The sequence below is a fragment of the Westerdykella ornata genome (assembly GCF_010094085.1).
Source record: "Westerdykella ornata strain CBS 379.55 unplaced genomic scaffold EI97scaffold_11, whole genome shotgun sequence".
Taxonomy (NCBI): Eukaryota; Fungi; Ascomycota; class Dothideomycetes; order Pleosporales; family Sporormiaceae; genus Westerdykella; species Westerdykella ornata.
Window position 1 is genome coordinate 462,774 of NW_022986861.1, and position 17,490 is coordinate 480,263.

Here is a 17,490-nt window from a genome sequence, read left to right on the forward strand (position 1 = left end):
TTGGCATCACTCGGTTAGCGGGACAGGGGTCAGCCGCTGGCATCCTCAAACTCGGAGGAACCGTTCGTCCCAGAGACCTCTTTAGATGAACTGAACACCCTGCAACCCCTCCAGTTCCTCCGAAAATGAGCTCAAACGATACTTTCTATCTACGATACTAGTATGACCGCCCCTTACTTCCATTTACAGAGTTGCTCACGTTCTCTGCAGCTCCGGCCACCAAGGGAGGTTCGGTCACGAGTTTCTGGGTATGTGGTGGCATAAAGTATGAACCGCGTGTCCAGGGTCGCATCCTGATGTCGCCAGAGTTTGACTTCCGTGTTCTTGGAGACGGACGGAGTGCATCGGCTCGATATGCCAACAACTCGAATTACCGCAATGATTCGTTGATTCGGAAAGAGAGTAAGACGGAGCCTGCACCGGAGTGATTGGGAATTCCGCTCATCGATCCAGTGTGTGTGAGCCATGCTCTAATCGCAGAGATCAAGCGAATTGTGAAGGAGTCTGAGATTATGAAGTAAGTCAAGAACAGGATTGTCAATGGGGCACCATTTGGCTTACACGCGAAAATAGAGAAGATGACACGAAGTGGCCCCAGAAGAATAAGGATGGCCGGCAAGAGCTGGAGATTCGTATGGGCAATGAGCACATATCTTTTGAGGTAATGATGCCCCTACTCATGTCCACTGGGCCTAGAGATACTGACTTTGACAGACTGCAAAGATTGGCTCATTACAAGACGTTCAAGATTCCGCGGATCCCGAGGGTTTGCGCGTCTTCTACTACCTCGTCCAAGACCTCAAAGCTCTCGTTTTCTCACTCATCTCCTTGCACTTCAAGGTCAGAACACCCTCTCTATTCTGAAAACCGAAATGCTCACTGACCATCCTCCCTTTGCAGATTAAGCCTATCTGAACTCGACATTCGGAATTGCATATGGTGTCTTCCATTTCACCCGGTCTTGACGATGAACCTGCTACGAAAAGCACAGGGGCGGTAATATCAGGAGTTTGGAGTCCAGGCGCGTCCATTTCAGGACCGGCGGATCATCTGTCACAAAGCATGTAAAGGCATTTTCGAAAAGAAGGCTCTGAGGTCTTGGTCTATGCGAACCGACCTGATGGTGGCAAAAGTAGCATTCCGAGTTTTGCAAGCACTCACAATTGGCAACTTGCCTACCGTACCAGTGAGCTCGAAGTATAGGCACGCCCTTACCGCTTTACATATCTCTCTTAAGTGCTATTTTGCCGTTTCTATAGCTTACATAGGCTGCTCAGGTAATACTGGAGACAGGGCGGGGTCCCGTTAGGGAAGATCTATCTGCACGTGCGGCTTAGCGCCGTTTCCCCGCGTCGGCCCTGGCCCCGGAGAAGCCCTGCGTCCAGATTTGCAGACCATGCCGCCTTTCCAACCTCATCGTCCACAACAACATGCCCCTCATCCGTTCCTACAATCTTCTTCGTTGAGTTTGCTTGTTTCTCATCCACATGTCGACTACTCATCTCATGTCTCCCTCGTAGTCCCGTGTCTGTGAACTTACAAGGCTCGCCTTCGTCTGTTCCCCCCGACTATGCCAACACCCGACGATGCAATGCTGTCACCGCCGCCAGAGCACGAAAGTACCATCGCCGGACTCGCTACTTGTCCAGAAGAATCGCGCCTCCACGCCCTACCTGATTTGATGTCTCCGCAATTCACCGCATCGATCGATAATGGCGATAGCTCGCCCACGCGACCAACCCAAGTGCCAACTCCACCACCCGGAGATCAAGAACGGCAACCAAGCGTGACGTCGCCTGCGGACCCTTCGCCGCATACGAAAAAGGTCAAATCTGAACTCTCGCGTCTCATGCGATTCCCCACTCCTGCGAGCGTGCAGGAAGAACCAGGTGAAAACCAGCGCAACCAGCAAGCTGCGGCGACACCGGTACAAGCGTCATGGATTCAGAACGGACCTTACAGATCACCTTTTCCAAGGCACAGGGTATGTATGGTTCGCAAGCTGAGGGGACGGTGCGAAGCGGTTGCTGAGAGATGAGGATGTAGCTAACCGTATTGCACAGCTGCTGCCATATACCTCGTCCTCGCGCCTGCGCCCAGGGAGCAAGTTTGTTGGTTATCAGACGTCGGACCGTCAGAAATACGAAGTTGAGGTAGAGATCAAGTATGTGGACGTGCGGGAGTCATTTTTGTGCGGCTATCTCCGCATAAAAGGTGCGTTGCGACTTGTCACCAGCGAACCGGGACATGGGCTAATCCATTGCCACAGGCCTCACAGAAGACCATCCAAGCCTCACAACATATTTCGAGGGTGAAATTATAGGAAACAAGTATAGCTTTATCACGCAACATCCGGAATGGGGTTCGAACGAGAAGGTCGATAGACAGCATTGGGCGAGGTTCGCGGCATACAAACCTCTTTCCAAGCTATCCTCGCGCCCGGACATGCTTCCAAAAGATTGGCTACAAAACGAACATATGTTCATGCGGTGGAAAGAGTATTTTCTCGTACCCGATCACCGTGTGCGCACGATCAACGGCGCCAGTTTTGAAGGCTTCTACTACATCTGTTTCAACCAAGTCTCCGGGGGTATTGAAGGCATCTATTTTCACGCAAAGAGCGAGAAGTAAGTCTCACCCCTCCGACCGGTTCAATCTCCCTTACCAACATTCCGCAGGTTCCAGAGGCTTCGGCTCGATCATATCGAGGACTACGGGTGTCAAGGCGCAATTGAATTTTGTTAATAATGATTGATGACGGGAACGGTGCATATAAGGACGCAACGTAGCTGGGTATACGAGAATCATTGGCTCATGAGCGGGTCCCTTGTATCCGGGCGGATTTCCTTTTCGGTGTATATGGTCAAGTCCTCGGACGCTTTTTCTCGAACTGCAAGAGAACTTCCCTTTGTTTCACAACGATGGCTCCGCTATCTGATATAGCACGATCTTGAATCATATGCTTTTTCTCTGTGTTGAACAATTGTTTGCAGATTGAGATGCTCTTATCCATGCTGCAAGTTTCCGCTAGCGAAAAGCTTGATCCAACCTCGCTTGAACCTACTCGAGCTACAATTCACTGCACCTGCCACTTGCACACACTGCGCAACCGCTTTATACACTCGCGAACAGAATTTTCGACATGCCAGGCGAACCAGCGAAACGGCAAAAGCGGGAGGCGTACAAGAGCTCCGTCGAGAGCGAGGAGCAGCAGGCCGCGCTGCCGAAGAAGAAATTCTACAGACAGCGTGCCCACGCCAATCCGTTTTCGGATCATTGTCTAGCATAGTAGGAAGACCGAATTGCATCATTTTACATGGGCTAATACGATGGAATAGTCCCAAGAGCCCCAAGGATATGGATTGGGCCTCTCATTATCCTGCATATGCGGTTCAACATGATTCGGCGGTGCGAACAGAAGACGAGTCACATGATGCAGCCCAAGTATCGTCAAGAAGAGCAATCAGCAAGCCCGTCGAGATTGCAGATATTGGCTGTGGTTATGGAGGGCTATTATTCGCACTTGCGCCGAGGTTTCCGGACACGTTGATGCTTGGTGTGTTTGCCTTCTTCTGTCGCACGGCTCGAAATGCGACGCAATAGCTAAGGACATCACTAACTTTCAATCAGGCATGGAGATACGGATATCAGTTACAGAATATGTGCAAGAAAAGGTCCGCGCACTACGAACCCAAAACGCCGCAACCAACGGCTTCCAAAACGTCTCTTGCATCCGCGCCAACACGATGAAATTCCTGCCCAACTTCTTCTCCAAACATCAACTCAGCAAGATCTTTCTCTGTTTCCCGGACCCGCACTTCAAGCAGCGGAAACACAAAGCCAGGATCGTTTCTTACACGCTCAGCTCCGAATACGCTTATGTGCTCCGGCCTGGCGGGATTGTGTATACGATTACTGATGTGGAGGATTTGCATAGGTGGATGGTGGAGCATCTGGAGAAGCACCCGAGCTTCGAGAGGATTGGGGAAGAGGAGCAGGAGCAGGATGAGTGTGTTCATATCATGAGGTCTGAGACGGAAGAGGGGAAGAAGGTGACAAGGAATGGGGGTCAAAAGTTTGTGGCGTGTTTCCGAAGGGTGGAGGATCCACCGTGGCCGTAGAGAGTGCAAGGTCATATGCATGAATGTGAGAGTAGCGGTCTAAGGGATGATGTTACATTACAAGCCCATGGAAATCCTATCGGCCGAATGGGTTGGCCAGGTATCAGTAGATTTTTGAAAATACCATGAATGAAATGAGCCCTCCCAAACGCCTCGCCTGATGTGAAGTACGAAATTGCAGACCGCATCAGTCTTCAATACCGCCCCATTCCTCATCTGCCCCATCCTCGGCCATTTCTGCATCCTCATCTTTCTTTTCCACCTCCTCCCCCCTCCACTTCTTCAACCTCGCATCCTCCAACACCTCCTTCGCCGCCTTCCTCACAGCCTTCGTCTTACTTTCCTCTTGCAACTTCCTCACCGGCTCCAACAACACCTCCAGAGTCTCCAGATCCCACCCGTCCCCACCCACCTTCTCCAGCTCATCCACATAGATATCCAAGACATGATACCGCAACCCGTTCGGAATCTTCACATCCACCGCATTCAACGGCGTCTCCTCCAAAATCCTCATATACTTCTCCACCTTCTCCTTATCCCCCCACCGGTTGCGACTCAAATACCTCCAACTCGCATTGAGCTCCTGCCTAATCAAGAACAGATATTTATCCATCCGCAACGCCTCAATATTGACCCACTCCCTCGCCATCGTTTTCCAGAAACAGTCCAGGAACGGTAACACGACGTCGGCATGCAGGATATCCACCAGAGAAGCGAGGTCGCGGGCTAGGCGTTGTTGGTGCAGGGGCTTGTCCTGCATCCAGAGGCAGTAGAAGAGGCCTTTCCAGAGCTTGAGAAGGTCGAGTGTGGGTATGGAGGCGCGGTTGCTGAGGTACGTGCGTAGGGAGGAGAGGGCTTGATCGCGGGTTTTCTTGTCTAGAGAAGTAGGTGTGAGTTTCAAGGACCTGGACTTGAGGTGGATGACGGAGCTTACCACTTGAGGCGAGGTTTTTTATAAAGGGGCTGTTTTGAGGTTCGGTCGCCATTTTGTATGGGTTACTGTGGAGAGATAGCCAAGATCGGTATGCGAGTATGCTGTAAAGGCTTCTGCGGAACTGTGGTGTTTCCCTAACCTTAACGTCCCGCATGAAAATTTAAGGTTATCGATAAGGCGAGCGGGGCGCCACGTGTGGCTGGTGCCGGAGCTCTTTGTGGTGTTTCCCTAACCTTAACGTCCCGCATGAAAATTTAAGGTTATCGATAAGGCGAGCGGGGCGCCACGTGTGGCTGGTGCCGGAGCTCTGAACTGCAAGGTTTTCATTCGACCGTTTTGGGATTTTTATTAGACTAAAAGAAGCCCTACGCGAGGGTGCTCTTGATGGCAAGAATTGGTTTACAGTATACTTGAGGCTCTGTTGTGGAAACAATGGATGGGTTTAATTAAATTAGTAGGAGCTTTGACGAGAAAATTAGCCGTCGCTATTCCCCTGTGTTCATGCAGGATCGATTTCTTTTCTTCTAATGTCTGTCCCGCTACTGTGCCGACAATCTGTTGTTCTGCTTGAGAGTGCTCTGTACTAGTTGTAGCTTGCGATTAATTGTTCCACTGCTTTAACGTTACTTGCTAGGAATGTTAGTTAATGCACGACTCAACGGAAGACGGGTAAATTAAGGCGATACAGACAACGAGCACCAACCAACGCAACTTGAAGCAGCTTTTTACGACGAGGTGAACACAACTTGAATGTAACAAAAACAATGCGTGAATATTGCAAAGAGGAACACGTTTCTCTTGCTGCAAAACGTTTTATTACTAGGCTGTTTTATAGAGACTTATTATCTATATAAGTAGGTTACAAGAATCTAAAAAGAAACCTAAGAAATTAAGATAGAAATACTACTAGTACAAACTATACCTAGGAATAAACTAACTTATTTGCTCTTACAAAATTTCTTTTGCCTTTTAACATAAAAAGCTTAATTAGTGTTTTTAGCTTACGTAAGCAAAATAAGCGGTGAACCAAGCTTGTTTAGCGAGGCACGCTTTTCTGCTGCCTTAAACTCCTTAACTTTTACTTAACTTCCTTGCCTTATTCTATTTACAACAACAACCTAGTTTCTAAAACGTTAGAAACTGTCTTTGCAGTCTCTTTACTATTAGCAGGGCGTTCTACGTTGCTAGGGTTAGTAGCCTTGAGAAACGCGGCCAGACGCGTCAGCCATGAGGTAAGTTAAATGTGCGCATTGCGGATCCCTACAGCTCTGAAACAGCTGCTGCAGCCTAATCTATTCCTACTTGTTGCTAACAGTATATACAGCTCTACGGCCTGGGTTTCTCGCGTCGAAGTGCGCGCTGGCGAAAGCAGAGTTAGGGCGGACAAGGTACGGACTTTACAGGGATATTGGCGCACTACTACTTGCTTCTAGCAAGACAGGAACCTTTGAACTGATTGCTTACTTTAGGTCCACTCGATCCTCGCCAATCGACTCAAGCACGGGGTAAGTCGTCTTCCAAGCGCCGTGCCTTCCAACGCGATTAGGTAATCTGATATTACCCCATTAGGATGAGCAATACCTTGTGCGATGGATAACCAAGTCTTCGACACCGAACCCGCCATTGAGTTGGCACTACATCTGGGAGCTGAGCCGGTGCCTGGAGCAGGTACAGGTATACCTGGATAGCAGGGAGGAGTAAGAATATTTTAGCGAATTGTCTCTGAGCTATTCTGATCCTCTTACAGGGCACTTGGAAACCTACCCCCTCAGGAACACCCATCTAAGCGGAAGTCACCTGACAGCGGCGACGCGGATAGTGAGAGACACCCTTCGCCGTTTGGGCGGCGCCTTAATGATGGAAGCCGTGAATCCTCATCGTCAAGATCGTCCTCACTGGTTCCTCTGACTGGCGCAACAAGGAGCTTAGGAATAGAGATATACAATGGGGTGATCAAGTCGGAATATAACATCATTTATGGCAAAGCTGTACGTTGCCGTCGAGTCTTACTCTCTAAAGCCTTTACTTTCACTAACGCACGAACTCCAGGCATCAGCTCCAGACATCCCCAAACTCGAACTTTCCCGCGTTCCTACTCCCTGGATGCTCCAGGAATCATGGTCATCAAAAGTCGATGTTGCAGCCAGAATGATTAGGACAGAATACGTTAGGAGGCTGGCGAAAGTTCCTGGACCCCCTATCCACCTTGTCAATATCTATGACTCTACAACCCCGTCGCTGCGATTCAAGTACATTACTGAATACGTCTACGGTGAGGGTGTTGTCCGGGCGGATCCTGGTAGCCAAGTAGGCTGTCAAAAGTGCTCTCCTAGCATGAGTCGCAACATTGGCTGTGAATACACGCAGAAATGCGACTGTCTGGAGTTTGCCGACGTTGACGAAAAACGCCTGAGAGAAGACCAGAGAGCGCTCTACGAAAAGGTGATGGCAGAAGGGGGCTCTACTGTTGGGTTTCCTAAGAAATTCCCCTACTACACACAGGACACTACAACGCATAAGCCTGGCACGCTTGTAGGCTTCTACCTGCACTCTCGGCGCATGATATACGAATGCAACGACAAGTGCAAGTGCGGCAATTACTGTCGTAACAAGAACGTACAGTTTGGTCGCAGGAAGGAGGTGGAAATCTTCAAGACGCCTGACGGTCGTGGATGGGGCCTACGATGCAAAGAAGATCTCGTAGAAGGCGAGTTTATTGACACGTACCGCGGAGAGGTCATAACAGATGCCGAAGCAACGCGGCGTGAGCGATCTGCATCTAAGGCCAAAGCTTCTTATCTCTATGAGCTGGACAAATTCGCAGACGACAATATAGACCCATCCAGGATCTGTGTTGTCGACGGCGAGTTCATGGGCGGTCCTACCAAGTTCATCAATCACAGTTGCGAGCCAAACTGTCGACAGTACACTGTCAGCTACAACAAGTTTGACATCTATATCTACGACATTGCGCTCTTCGCTTGCAGGGACATTCCTGCTGGCGAGGAGTTGACGTTTGACTACATGGATAGGGAGGAAGAAGAGGGGGACAGTAAGACTCCTGAACCGGGCGAAGGGGGGGTCCCGTGTCTCTGTGGGGCGAAGAAGTGCAGGAAATGGCTCTGGACGTGAGCATTGGGCTCAGACAACGACAGCAGCGAAACAGTGCAGGAAATGACCCTGGACGTGAGGCGGGCTCAGACACAACGAAGGCATCTTCTAGCTTGGCCACCCAAGGTGCTTACCTTCTTACCAAGTCGGTTCATCAGCATGGCGAAGCGGCTTTCCAGAGGGAATTCATGCAAGTCGACTCCCGCACGAGAATACTTCCTCGACCCACCCGTTAACGTTGACGATGCCCTGGTTGCGACCAGCTTCGATGATTGACGACGTTATTTTGCCTTTTCAGCGAGCATGTGTTTTCGGTCTCTAAGTCACTATGTGTCTTGGTGTCTCAGAGTCTCAGTGCCTACTGCATACACTTGTTTCCTTCTCTCTTCTTTTCTTTCCTTGTCGAACATCGACACCTTTCGAACTTCGCTGGCATTGCATACTGTCGAGCAGCGACGGCGATGGCGGCTTCGATGGTATTGGTCACATGGGCAAGGTTCATGGGACAGTCTGCCGTGAGCTGAAGGGTCAAGGTGGTCATCGATATACCAATAGCTTCCAATAGCGGGTAACTTAATAGCAGGGTAACCTGGAGCAAAAGCTTCTCACCATGTGGATGTTCTCATCGTTGATGCGGATATGCGTGAGTGCGTGCGGCTTGATGAATATGAGATCGAGGCAGCTGCCTTAAACGTGATGCTCACACATTGGAATTCGTTTGTAGCTCTTCACGCATGCGTGTACAGGCCCGCCTAAGAGCATATAGAGTATAGAGTAATTCGTCGATTTAGAGTTCCTTCTAGTTATATCCTTCCCTAGTTCTTCCTCCCCCTCTCACTCGACGCTGTTTCTTGGCCGCTAAGCACCGATCCTGTACTCCCTTCTTAATCGTCTATAGCTTACAGAAGTTACAGCAAGAGAGCTGGTAGTTTAAATACCCGTGATACTAGATATATTTATCGTGGGCCGTCTGCAAAAGGAAAACTACGACTTCATGATGCTACTAAACTAGCTGTCGATGCCGTACGTACTTATAAGCCTTCCGCGCGCTGGAACCAGAGAGCAGGAGAGCTAGAGAGGCCCCTCGGCTGGCCTAGGTTCGCACTACTCCTCCCTCACTCTGCTCTACTCTACTCTACTCCCTTCTACAGATCTAATGCCTACCCTATACCTATGCAGCCGATAAAAAAAACAGTAAAAGTGTACGAGCATCTGCTTTATTATGATTTACTACATTATGTATATACTCTATCCTTCTCCTAATTTTCACGAAAAACAGGCAAGCAACCAATCTATCTATCCTCCTCTCTCCTCTCTCCTTCTCTCCCTCCCCCTACAAAAAGATCTATCTACGAACGACGCAACAGGAACAACGGAAGAGAAATGCCAAGCAGAGAAAGATTTCGATGTACAAAACGATACGGCTTATGCAGTCTAGTAGTAAAGAGCAGTAGTATGCCTCCAACAATCTTCTTAGGGGGTATATCCATCCATCCTTCCAACAATGAACCAGACGCTGGCTACGATGAACGAGAGACAGGTATCAACAGAAACAAGAAAACAGGTAAGAACAAGGAAAAGCAAGAGAGTGCAAGTATGTAAGCCCCACGCCCATGCACGCACGGCTACGCTGGCAAAAGAGGATTACAAACAAGAAATCGAGACGCGCATATACAAAGGAAACATTACCACATTCCTCCCTCCCATCACCCTTTCCCCTACTCACTCCTCACTTCCCCCTCTCCCTCGCCCTCTCCCTCCCCTTCTCTCCTCAACAACTCCCTCCCAAACCGAATTTCCACGGGCGTCGTCTCTCCTCCATCGACTGTACTTTCATCGTCGTAAAATCCGCTCTCGCTGAAACCCCCATCCTCGGCATCCTGATCGTACGCCGCGCTCCTCAGCAGCGGCGGTGTGCTGGGCGCTGGATGCTTGCCTAAGCTTGGGAACCCAGCGTCCGATCCTGACGCCGTGCGGAGTAAGCTGTGACCTTCCGGGCGGCGACGAGAAGAGGATGCAATGTCCGGGGTTCGGCGGAGGTTGGACGTAGGTGGAGTCATCAGACCGGATAGAAACGACTGCGCTGACGCAGGAACCTGGACACGCGACGGCGTCTGGTTACGCGAGGAGCTGTTGCCGGCCAGAGCGCTGGACGCGTTCTCACGACCCTTACGCCAGTTCCCAAAGGCGGCGGCGAGCTGGACGGCCTTGGGCGAGGCGAAATTGGATAGGGTGGCGAGGGTCGGGAACGACTGGTTGTTGCCTGTCATGAGGCGCTCCTTTTCGTGCTGCTCCATTTGGAGGTTCGTGCGGATGCGAATGGCTGCGTCGCGAACGGCTTCGCGGTCGAAAGAGGGTTGCGCGAGGGCATTGATGAGGTCGTTCAGGTCGTCGACGCGGACGCCGAGGAGCTCTCGCAGCCAGGCGATCTCAGCGTCGCGCTCCTTTAGCTTGTTGGGAGCATCAATGTCCACTTCGGCCAACTTCGATTCAAGTGATTCGATTCGCGTTTCACGCTCTTGGAGTTGCTCTTGTAAGACGGCGATAGACTCACGCAGCGCCTGAGGTGAAATCTTCTCGGGTCGAGTAGAAGTCGAATCCGCCTTGGCAGACTGAGCAGCAGCAGCAGCCGCACTTGCGGCCTCTTTGGCAATCGTAAGTCGCTCTTCCATAAGCGCAAGTTTCTCGTGAAGATGCTCCATCTTGGAATCAGCGAGGGACAAGCGATCCTTGAAGTAAGCTTCTGCGCGATTCTTATCTTCACGAGACAATTCAAGTGCCCGACTGTGCTCCTGAGACAGTTGCTCAAGACGACGATTGAAAGCCTGCTCTATCTCCTGCAGAGCGGCATTCTTGCTGCGGAGAGCATCCTCCACAGCAGCCTTCTTCGCGTCCGAGGCTGCTTCCAATTCAAGCTCATGCTTAACCTTGAGGGTATCCGCATCCATGCGCACATTGTCGAGCAGGAGGCGAAGTCGCGAAATCTCCGCCTCAAGGTCGCGCCGAACAATGTTTACTTGGTTATTGGCCGCTTCGATATCCGCTTCTAGGAGGACGCGGGTGCGCCTGATCTCAACGTGGCCCGTCTCCCTGGCCTCCCTGTAGTCGCGCTCGTACCTCTCGGCCGCCTTCTGATGCTCCAGACACTCTTGCTTGAGCTGTTCAATCGTCTCTTCAAGCTGCTTGTTGTTCTTTTGTGCTTGTTCAAGGACAATCCTGAGCTTCATCGCCTCCCGTTCTTGCGTCTCCAATCTCTCCAGCTCACGCTCCAGTCGCTCGCGCGTCCGACCCTCAGCCTCAATCCTAGCACTGAGGACTTCGTACCTCTTCGCATGTGCCTCGTCGTTCTTCTGCCACTGAGCACGCTCAGCAGCAACCTGGCCGGCCGCAACGGTCATCTCCTGTTGCAATTTGTCAAACTTGGCACGCATCATCTCGCGGACGCGTGCGGCTTCCTCGGCCTGGAATCGGGACTGCTCGATGGCCTTGCGCATTTGCTCGTTCTCCTGGTGCGCCTGTTGGATCTCGTTCCTCCACTTGTTAGCAGAAATGCGATGCTCCTCGAGAGTAAACGTGAGAGCCTCATTCTCCGCGGTGACCACATCCAACTTCTTCTTGATATCTCCCTCGGAGGTTTCATACGCAATAGCCTTCAGTTTGAGCTCCTCATTCTCGGCTTCAAGTGCAGCAACCTTCGCACGGATTTCCTTGTCGTCAGCGTAGACCGCATCGAGAGTGCGATGCGCAACCTCACACTCCTCCCTCAACGCACGAATCTTATTCTCATCGTCGGCGGCTGATTGGCGAAGAAGATTAAGCTCCTCTTCAGTGACTTTGAGAAGTCGTGCGCGATCAATTTCGGCCCGCTCCAAATCCTGACGTGCAGCACTTTCAGCCTCGAGACGCAAAGAAGTCTCCTCGAGTTTAGATTCGAGATCCGCAATACGGGCGTCCCTTTCAAGAATCGCCTGTGATTCCTCGCGCTTAGCAACCTCCATACTCTGGCGTTTGAACGCATCGTCGAGCAACTCGCGGATATCCTCCGCATGCAGATTGTGGCTCGTTGTCTGTGCTATGGAAGCCTTTAGACTACCGATGACTTGATATATTTCAGAGAGATCGACTTGGGGTTGCGGGATATCGATCGGAGCCTCAAGCGTAGGAGGCTTGTGGGATGCAAGTGCCTCGGCAACGATGGCACGAATAGTATCCGGCTGTACAATTTCAGGCACTGGCAGATGTGTAGCTTGCGGTTGGTGAGACGCAAGGGCATCCGCAACAATGGATTTGATCGCATCGGGCTGAACAGGCTCCGCAGCAGGAGTACGGGAATCCAGCGCTTCCATAATGAGAGACTTGATATCATCAGGCCGTATCTGCTCCTGAACAGGTGCAGGCTGCGGAGCATGGGTCGCGAAGACTTCCATAACAATGGACCGGATGTCCTCAGCCTTGACCGGCTCAGCAGTGGGAGCAGCAGGCTGAGGAATTGAAGCCGCCACAACTTCTGCAACGATTGACCGCACCTCCTCGGGTTTCAGAGACTCAACGGGTGCAGGATCGGCTGGCTTGTGAGCCTGGATGGCCTCTTCCACGATGCTGCGGATCTGATCCGCAGGGACAGGCTCGAACTTGGGCGGTGTCCACTGAGGTTGATGGTGAGCAAGAGCCTCCATGATGATATCCCGGACATTCTCAGGTTGGATTGGATCTGGGGGTGCCACGGATGGTTGATGAGCCACAAGCACCTCTGCCACAACCTCGCGGATCTTCTCCGGTAATGTAATCCCAAGGTCGGGTACGGGAGCGGAAGCGGCAGGAGGTTGATAGGACTCCAACGTCTCCTTAATAATCGCTCGGAACCTCTCCATCTTCCTATCCTTCCTAGGCGACCTATTGCGGTAATGGGGCCCAGGAATCGACTCATCGTCCTCATCATCAGCATCACTATCCAGCCTCTCCGACACATTGCTCCGGGGTCCACGGCCCTGACGCTGCGAGATAGCCACGAGCGAGTCCTGAATATCTCTCAGATTATTCTCCAACGGGCCAAGACGACTCGCCAGTAGATTGCTGAGCAGATCATCGACGTGTCTATCGAAGAAGAGGCTGCGGGTCTGAATCTTTTCTTCCTCTTCCGAGGGGAGGCCCTCGTCCCAGTCGCTCACAGGGATGTCATCGGCGTTGTTTAGGCGGCGGATGGGGGACTCGTACGCTGGGTCAGCGCGCTCGTCGTCGAATGGATCGCGAGCAACTGATGTAGACGAACCAACCGCGTCCCGGGGAGCGTAGAGTCGGCCACGGGGACTAGGACTAGGTGCGTCGCTGCGCATGATATTGTTCGGTCGCAGGTCAGCTCGTCCGAAGTCTTGCACATCTAGTCTCGGGGAAGATTGATCCCAGGAGGGACCATCTCGCTCCACGCCAAAGTCGGATCCTTCCTCGTTCATATGCTTCATAACGGCATCAATGTCATTGAAGGAAGCCTGGCCGAGATGATCGAAATCAACGCTCTCGCTCTCCGGATAGTGAGGTCTTCTCCGGCTTTCCAATGCAGTCTTGTACGACCCGTCATCGCTAGGGCGGAATGTCGTCGCCGGGCTACGGCTTTCATGCCGTAGAGGGTTGAACGGCGAGTTGTTGAAATCCTCATTCTGCGTGATAGAAGGCTTGGTGACATGGATACCAAACTCCTGACCGCTGGGACGGAACTCGAAAGGCTTCGCGGTGGCGGAAAGTGAGCTCTTATGCCCATGCTTGGACAGTTTGTGTGTTTCTTCCACCGTAGGTGTGTGACCTTCGCTTTCGAGACCTTCGCTTTCATGAGGCGTCTTGTCATCAATTGAGGTCCTTGGGCTAGACAAACGTTCCGTGGATTGCTCGGTTTGGGGAGTCGCCTCTAGGGTAGGACCGTCGTCCCGTCCGGAAAGGGGTTCTGGAGTCTTGGACTTCGATGACACAAGCTCGGCTTCCGGAGACTGATTCTCCTTCTCCTCCAGAAGGACTTTGCTTTCAGCTGGGACATTGTCCTTGACATTCTGCGACCGCTTCGACTCAGCGAGAGGCTGTGACGGAAGGATAGGTTGAATAGCAAACTTAGGCACATCGTTGCTATCGTCCCTCACACGTCGGGCACGCTTCTCACGACCATCTGCTTGTACTGGTCGCCCAGATTCATCTTCCTTTTCCTCTTCTAGTTTCCGTTCAGGAGTCTGCCGAGGGACATCAGGACGCACGATAGGAACAGCCTTGGAGCGCTTGGCAGGCTTGACAATATCGCTAGCAGAAATACTGACATCCCCAAAGATCTTCGAGGAGAAAGTAGTAGGCGCAGCCTCAGTGCTTGGCTTGAATTCTGCACTGCCCGGGTTGAAAGCTGGGGCGCCAGGCTTGAAGGAGGAGAAGAAGTTGAAGCCACTAGTAGGCATCGTTGGAGCAATGATAGGGTTCGCTCTGAATGCCGGGACAGCGGGAGTGAACGTGGGCGCACTGGGCTGGAAGACTGGAGCAAAGGGTTGGAACGCAGGCGCTTCAGGCTTGAACGCGGGTGCATCGGGCTTGAAAGCAGGTGCAGCAACATTAAACCCGGACTGCCCATCCAAGTTATTATTCCGCGAGGCAGCCTCAGGATTGGCGCCAGCAGAGAACGAGAACGCCGAGGACATGGATGCAGGGCTGAAAGTTGCGGAGGGATTGAACTTGAACTCTTTGGCCTCCACGTTGAGTTTTGAGATCGAAGATCGCGACGTATGCTTGCTGTGCAGAGCAGACCCATTCTTCCCGAAAGTGAACTTGGAATCGTTCCATGAGTTGCTCATCTGTGATGGCGCTTTAGAGTGCTGGGCGGTATTGCGACTCTCACCCTCCAGACTGGGGTTAGTGACTTCAGAGATATTCGTCCTTGCTCCATCACTATCCCCACGTGGGTTCTCTGCCTGGGGCCCAGGGAAGCTGAATGGACTGGCTTGCGATGGCTGGGCAAGCGAATGGGCTCTGTTATGCGGTTGGGGTTGATGTAGAACCGGTCGCGAGCCCTCCCAAGTGGAGCCAGCAACGATATTGGAAGGCTGGAACTGAGCATGAGCAGTCTCAGGCTCCGTACTAAAGTCTCCTCCCTCGTTGAATTGTTTATCAATGGCTTCCTCCAAGTGATATTCCGCATCGCGTGCCTCACGCTCCAAATTGGCACTGATATTATGGCGATGTCCACGAGGAGTGGGCACAGCAATGTCCGGACCTGGCTGACTCGATTGCAGGGCCGGCACCGCATCCTCCTCAGCAACATCCTCAGGGACCTCTGCAAGTGTTGAGGAAGGTCTCAGACCCAGAAGCTGTTGCTGTTGCTGGAGCAGAAGCTGCGCTTGCAATTGCTGCTGTTGCTGTTGCATCTGAACCAGAAGATCGTCCTTCGGAGTGCCAACCGGAAACTGTTGGCCCGGCCTAATACCGAACGGAGAGATCGGGGAGACACCTTCCCCAAGATCGGGCCTGCTCAGCGGAAGAGCAGGCGACCCACCTCGCGCTCCTTGAGAGCTGAAGTAATTGCCTGGTGACCATGCTCCCGTAGGCGAAGCAGTCTGTTGCACAAAGCTAGCCGGGGATGCGAACGTGGAATGTCTATGCATGTGCATGCTGCCACGTGTGTTGCCAAACATGGACATCGGCGAGGCTATCGATTGGCGCGACATATGGCCTGGGGAAGGTCCCAAGGGGAAGGTGCCGGATACGATGCTCCCTTGCCGCATGCGCTGGCTCCCTGCGGACGAGGTTGGCAGAGGCGGGGAGAATGGCATTCCAGGCTGCTGGGCAGAGGGTTGTCGCGATGGCACATCCTCTTCCTCGCCTGGAACACTGACACCGAGAGCAGCGAGTTTGGCTTCCAATAGTTGTTGAACATATGCCTCCCACTCTTCCCTATTTGGTATCCGTATACGGTGTCCCTTTGCGCGATCTGCCTGGATTTCCTCTTCATCAGGCCAAATAGGCCGGTTCTGCGGCGGAGACATTTGAAGCTCACTACGTCCAGTGCCACGGACATCGTATCCTTGGCTCTCGAATTGCCGCAATCTGGCCTCGAAAGCCTCGGGACTCATTGGCTTTGGAGGGTAACCCGGTGTCCCTCTTGGAATGTCCCTGGGAATGGAGATGATGCATCCTTTACCCTTGACCATGATCTTCTTGCGCGGACGCGGTACGAGGACAGGCTCAGCCGCTGTGGTCGGCTTGGTGGCAGTTTTCTCCATCGGCTTCGGCGCCTCAGAGGCTTCTGACTTTTCCGTTGCCTGAGGAGGCTCCTCGGCATTCACACTCTGCTTAAGTGCAGTTCTCAGGCTGCTATTCGATGCCTTCTTTGAAAGCCTCTCGGGGGCATACCGTGAGGCCATCATCTTGCCTAGCTCTTCCTTCTGACCTTTGCTAAAATGAGACCAGAAGTCCTGCTGATTAAGTGTCTTGTTGCTCTTGTGGCTCTTCTTCGCTTTCGCAGCTACCGGCTCGAGATAGTTACCGGAACTCTCGCCTGTATTATCGCTCTCCGAAGAGGAGCTTTCACTCAGCCAATCGTTCGTCTCGCGATTCCAGCGGCCGTCTAAGAATTGTCGAACCCACTCCTCAGTCGAATATCGCGTATTAATCGCGTTAGAGCGTGGAGTAAGATCTGACCTGAAATTCCCTCTCGTCGGGGTATCGAGACTATTAATAGGAAGACGAGAAGGAATCAAATGCTCAAGATTAAACTGGCTAAGCTCGTCGTCCTGGTGCAACGGCTGCGGAAGCAGATGCTCAAGATTAAACCGTCCGGGCGAATCGTCCTCCTCCAATGGTCTCGGAAGGAGATGCTCTAGGCCAAAAAGGAGGTTCGACGCGTCCTCCTCGAAATCGTCGCTTCCCAACTGCGTCGAGCGATTTCGATCGAGCCTAAACGACGGCGGTGGGTGTCGATACGGACTCCCCCAGCTAGCGGTATAGTACGAAGTGTTCTCGAATCTCTCGTGGTCAGCGGCTGTCGAAGGCGTCCGCGGAAAGCTCTGCAGACCAGCTAGCGACGCAAGCGGGGGAAGCTCCGGGCTCGAGTGGCCAAGGGTCTGAGTCGGCGAGGGAGCAGTCCACAGAGTCTGTGCCGGGGAAGGCACACCGCGCGCCTCCGAGGGGCTAACCGGTTGTTGGTGATGGCCGTTGTCGTATAGCAGCACGGATGGGGGGGATGACGGCGGAGGCAGAGACGGAGTGGAGATGCGTCGGGCTTGATTCGTCATTCAATATTGGCTATCGTAGCGGGAAGATTCGGGGCAGTCAGCGCGCACCTTCGACGAGTTGAACGCGACG

General features: G+C 52.4%; 6 protein-coding genes across 6 annotated transcripts; 4 read left to right on the forward strand and 2 right to left on the reverse strand.

Moving 5' to 3' along the window:
- Positions 1-125: 125 nt before the first annotated feature.
- Positions 126-915, forward strand: EI97DRAFT_458684 (Mago nashi protein; the record flags this gene model as incomplete). The annotated part of the gene is made up of 7 exons (XM_033800930.1): positions 126-160; positions 211-248; positions 307-402; positions 454-517; positions 574-661; positions 715-840; positions 901-915. 7 exons carry the CDS (start codon positions 126-128, stop codon positions 913-915), a joined length of 462 nt encoding a protein of 153 aa, XP_033653735.1.
- Positions 916-1,570: 655 nt separating this feature from the next.
- Positions 1,571-2,745, forward strand: EI97DRAFT_458685 (uncharacterized protein; the record flags this gene model as incomplete). Its single annotated transcript, XM_033800931.1, has 4 exons — positions 1,571-1,984; positions 2,064-2,214; positions 2,270-2,627; positions 2,679-2,745. The coding sequence occupies 4 exons, from the start codon at positions 1,571-1,573 to the stop codon at positions 2,743-2,745; spliced, it is 990 nt and encodes a 329-aa protein (XP_033653736.1).
- Positions 2,746-2,999: 254 nt separating this feature from the next.
- Positions 3,000-4,252, forward strand: EI97DRAFT_467423 (putative methyltransferase). The gene is made up of 3 exons (XM_033801604.1): positions 3,000-3,288; positions 3,339-3,556; positions 3,631-4,252. The coding sequence occupies exons 1-3, from the start codon at positions 3,143-3,145 to the stop codon at positions 4,119-4,121; spliced, it is 855 nt and encodes a 284-aa protein (XP_033653737.1). The 5' UTR covers positions 3,000-3,142; the 3' UTR covers positions 4,122-4,252.
- On the reverse strand, positions 4,123-5,240 carry EI97DRAFT_433603 (uncharacterized protein). The gene is made up of 2 exons (XM_033798429.1): positions 5,056-5,240; positions 4,123-4,997 (listed from the first exon to the last, which is right to left on the reverse strand). The coding sequence occupies exons 1-2, from the start codon at positions 5,105-5,107 to the stop codon at positions 4,309-4,311; spliced, it is 741 nt and encodes a 246-aa protein (XP_033653738.1). The 5' UTR covers positions 5,108-5,240; the 3' UTR covers positions 4,123-4,308.
- A 913-nt stretch (positions 5,241-6,153) lies between these two features.
- On the forward strand, positions 6,154-8,341 carry EI97DRAFT_52173 (SET domain-containing protein). Its single transcript, XM_033802874.1, has 6 exons — positions 6,154-6,287; positions 6,380-6,443; positions 6,525-6,560; positions 6,625-6,752; positions 6,803-7,043; positions 7,105-8,341. Exons 1-6 carry the CDS (start codon positions 6,283-6,285, stop codon positions 8,185-8,187), a joined length of 1,557 nt encoding a protein of 518 aa, XP_033653739.1. The 5' UTR covers positions 6,154-6,282; the 3' UTR covers positions 8,188-8,341.
- Positions 8,342-9,884: 1,543 nt separating this feature from the next.
- On the reverse strand, positions 9,885-17,420 carry EI97DRAFT_378095 (uncharacterized protein; the record flags this gene model as incomplete). Its single annotated transcript, XM_033795646.1, has 3 exons — positions 9,885-12,380; positions 12,474-12,797; positions 12,891-17,420. The coding sequence occupies 3 exons, from the start codon at positions 17,418-17,420 to the stop codon at positions 9,885-9,887; spliced, it is 7,350 nt and encodes a 2,449-aa protein (XP_033653740.1).
- Between the last annotated feature and the right edge of the window lie 70 nt (positions 17,421-17,490).

What these genes read in the sequence shown, in the direction of transcription:
- EI97DRAFT_467423 (XM_033801604.1), top strand. Translation starts at nt 3,143, where the DNA reads ATGCCAGGCGAACCAGCGAAACGGCAAAAGCGGGAGGCGTACAAGAGC. An exon ending in TCGGATCATTGTCTAGCATA is followed by an intron (nt 3,289 to 3,338) that starts GTAGGAAGACCG and finishes ACGATGGAATAG; the next exon opens with TCCCAAGAGCCCCAAGGATA. An exon ending in TCCGGACACGTTGATGCTTG is followed by an intron (nt 3,557 to 3,630) that starts GTGTGTTTGCCT and finishes ACTTTCAATCAG; the next exon opens with GCATGGAGATACGGATATCA.
- EI97DRAFT_433603 (XM_033798429.1), bottom strand. Translation starts at nt 5,107, where the DNA reads ATGGCGACCGAACCTCAAAACAGCCCCTTTATAAAAAACCTCGCCTCA. An exon ending in AAAAAACCTCGCCTCAAGTG is followed by an intron (nt 4,998 to 5,055) that starts GTAAGCTCCGTC and finishes CTACTTCTCTAG; the next exon opens with ACAAGAAAACCCGCGATCAA.
- EI97DRAFT_52173 (XM_033802874.1), top strand. An exon ending in GCAGAGTTAGGGCGGACAAG is followed by an intron (nt 6,444 to 6,524) that starts GTACGGACTTTA and finishes TGCTTACTTTAG; the next exon opens with GTCCACTCGATCCTCGCCAA. An exon ending in CCAATCGACTCAAGCACGGG is followed by an intron (nt 6,561 to 6,624) that starts GTAAGTCGTCTT and finishes TTACCCCATTAG; the next exon opens with GATGAGCAATACCTTGTGCG.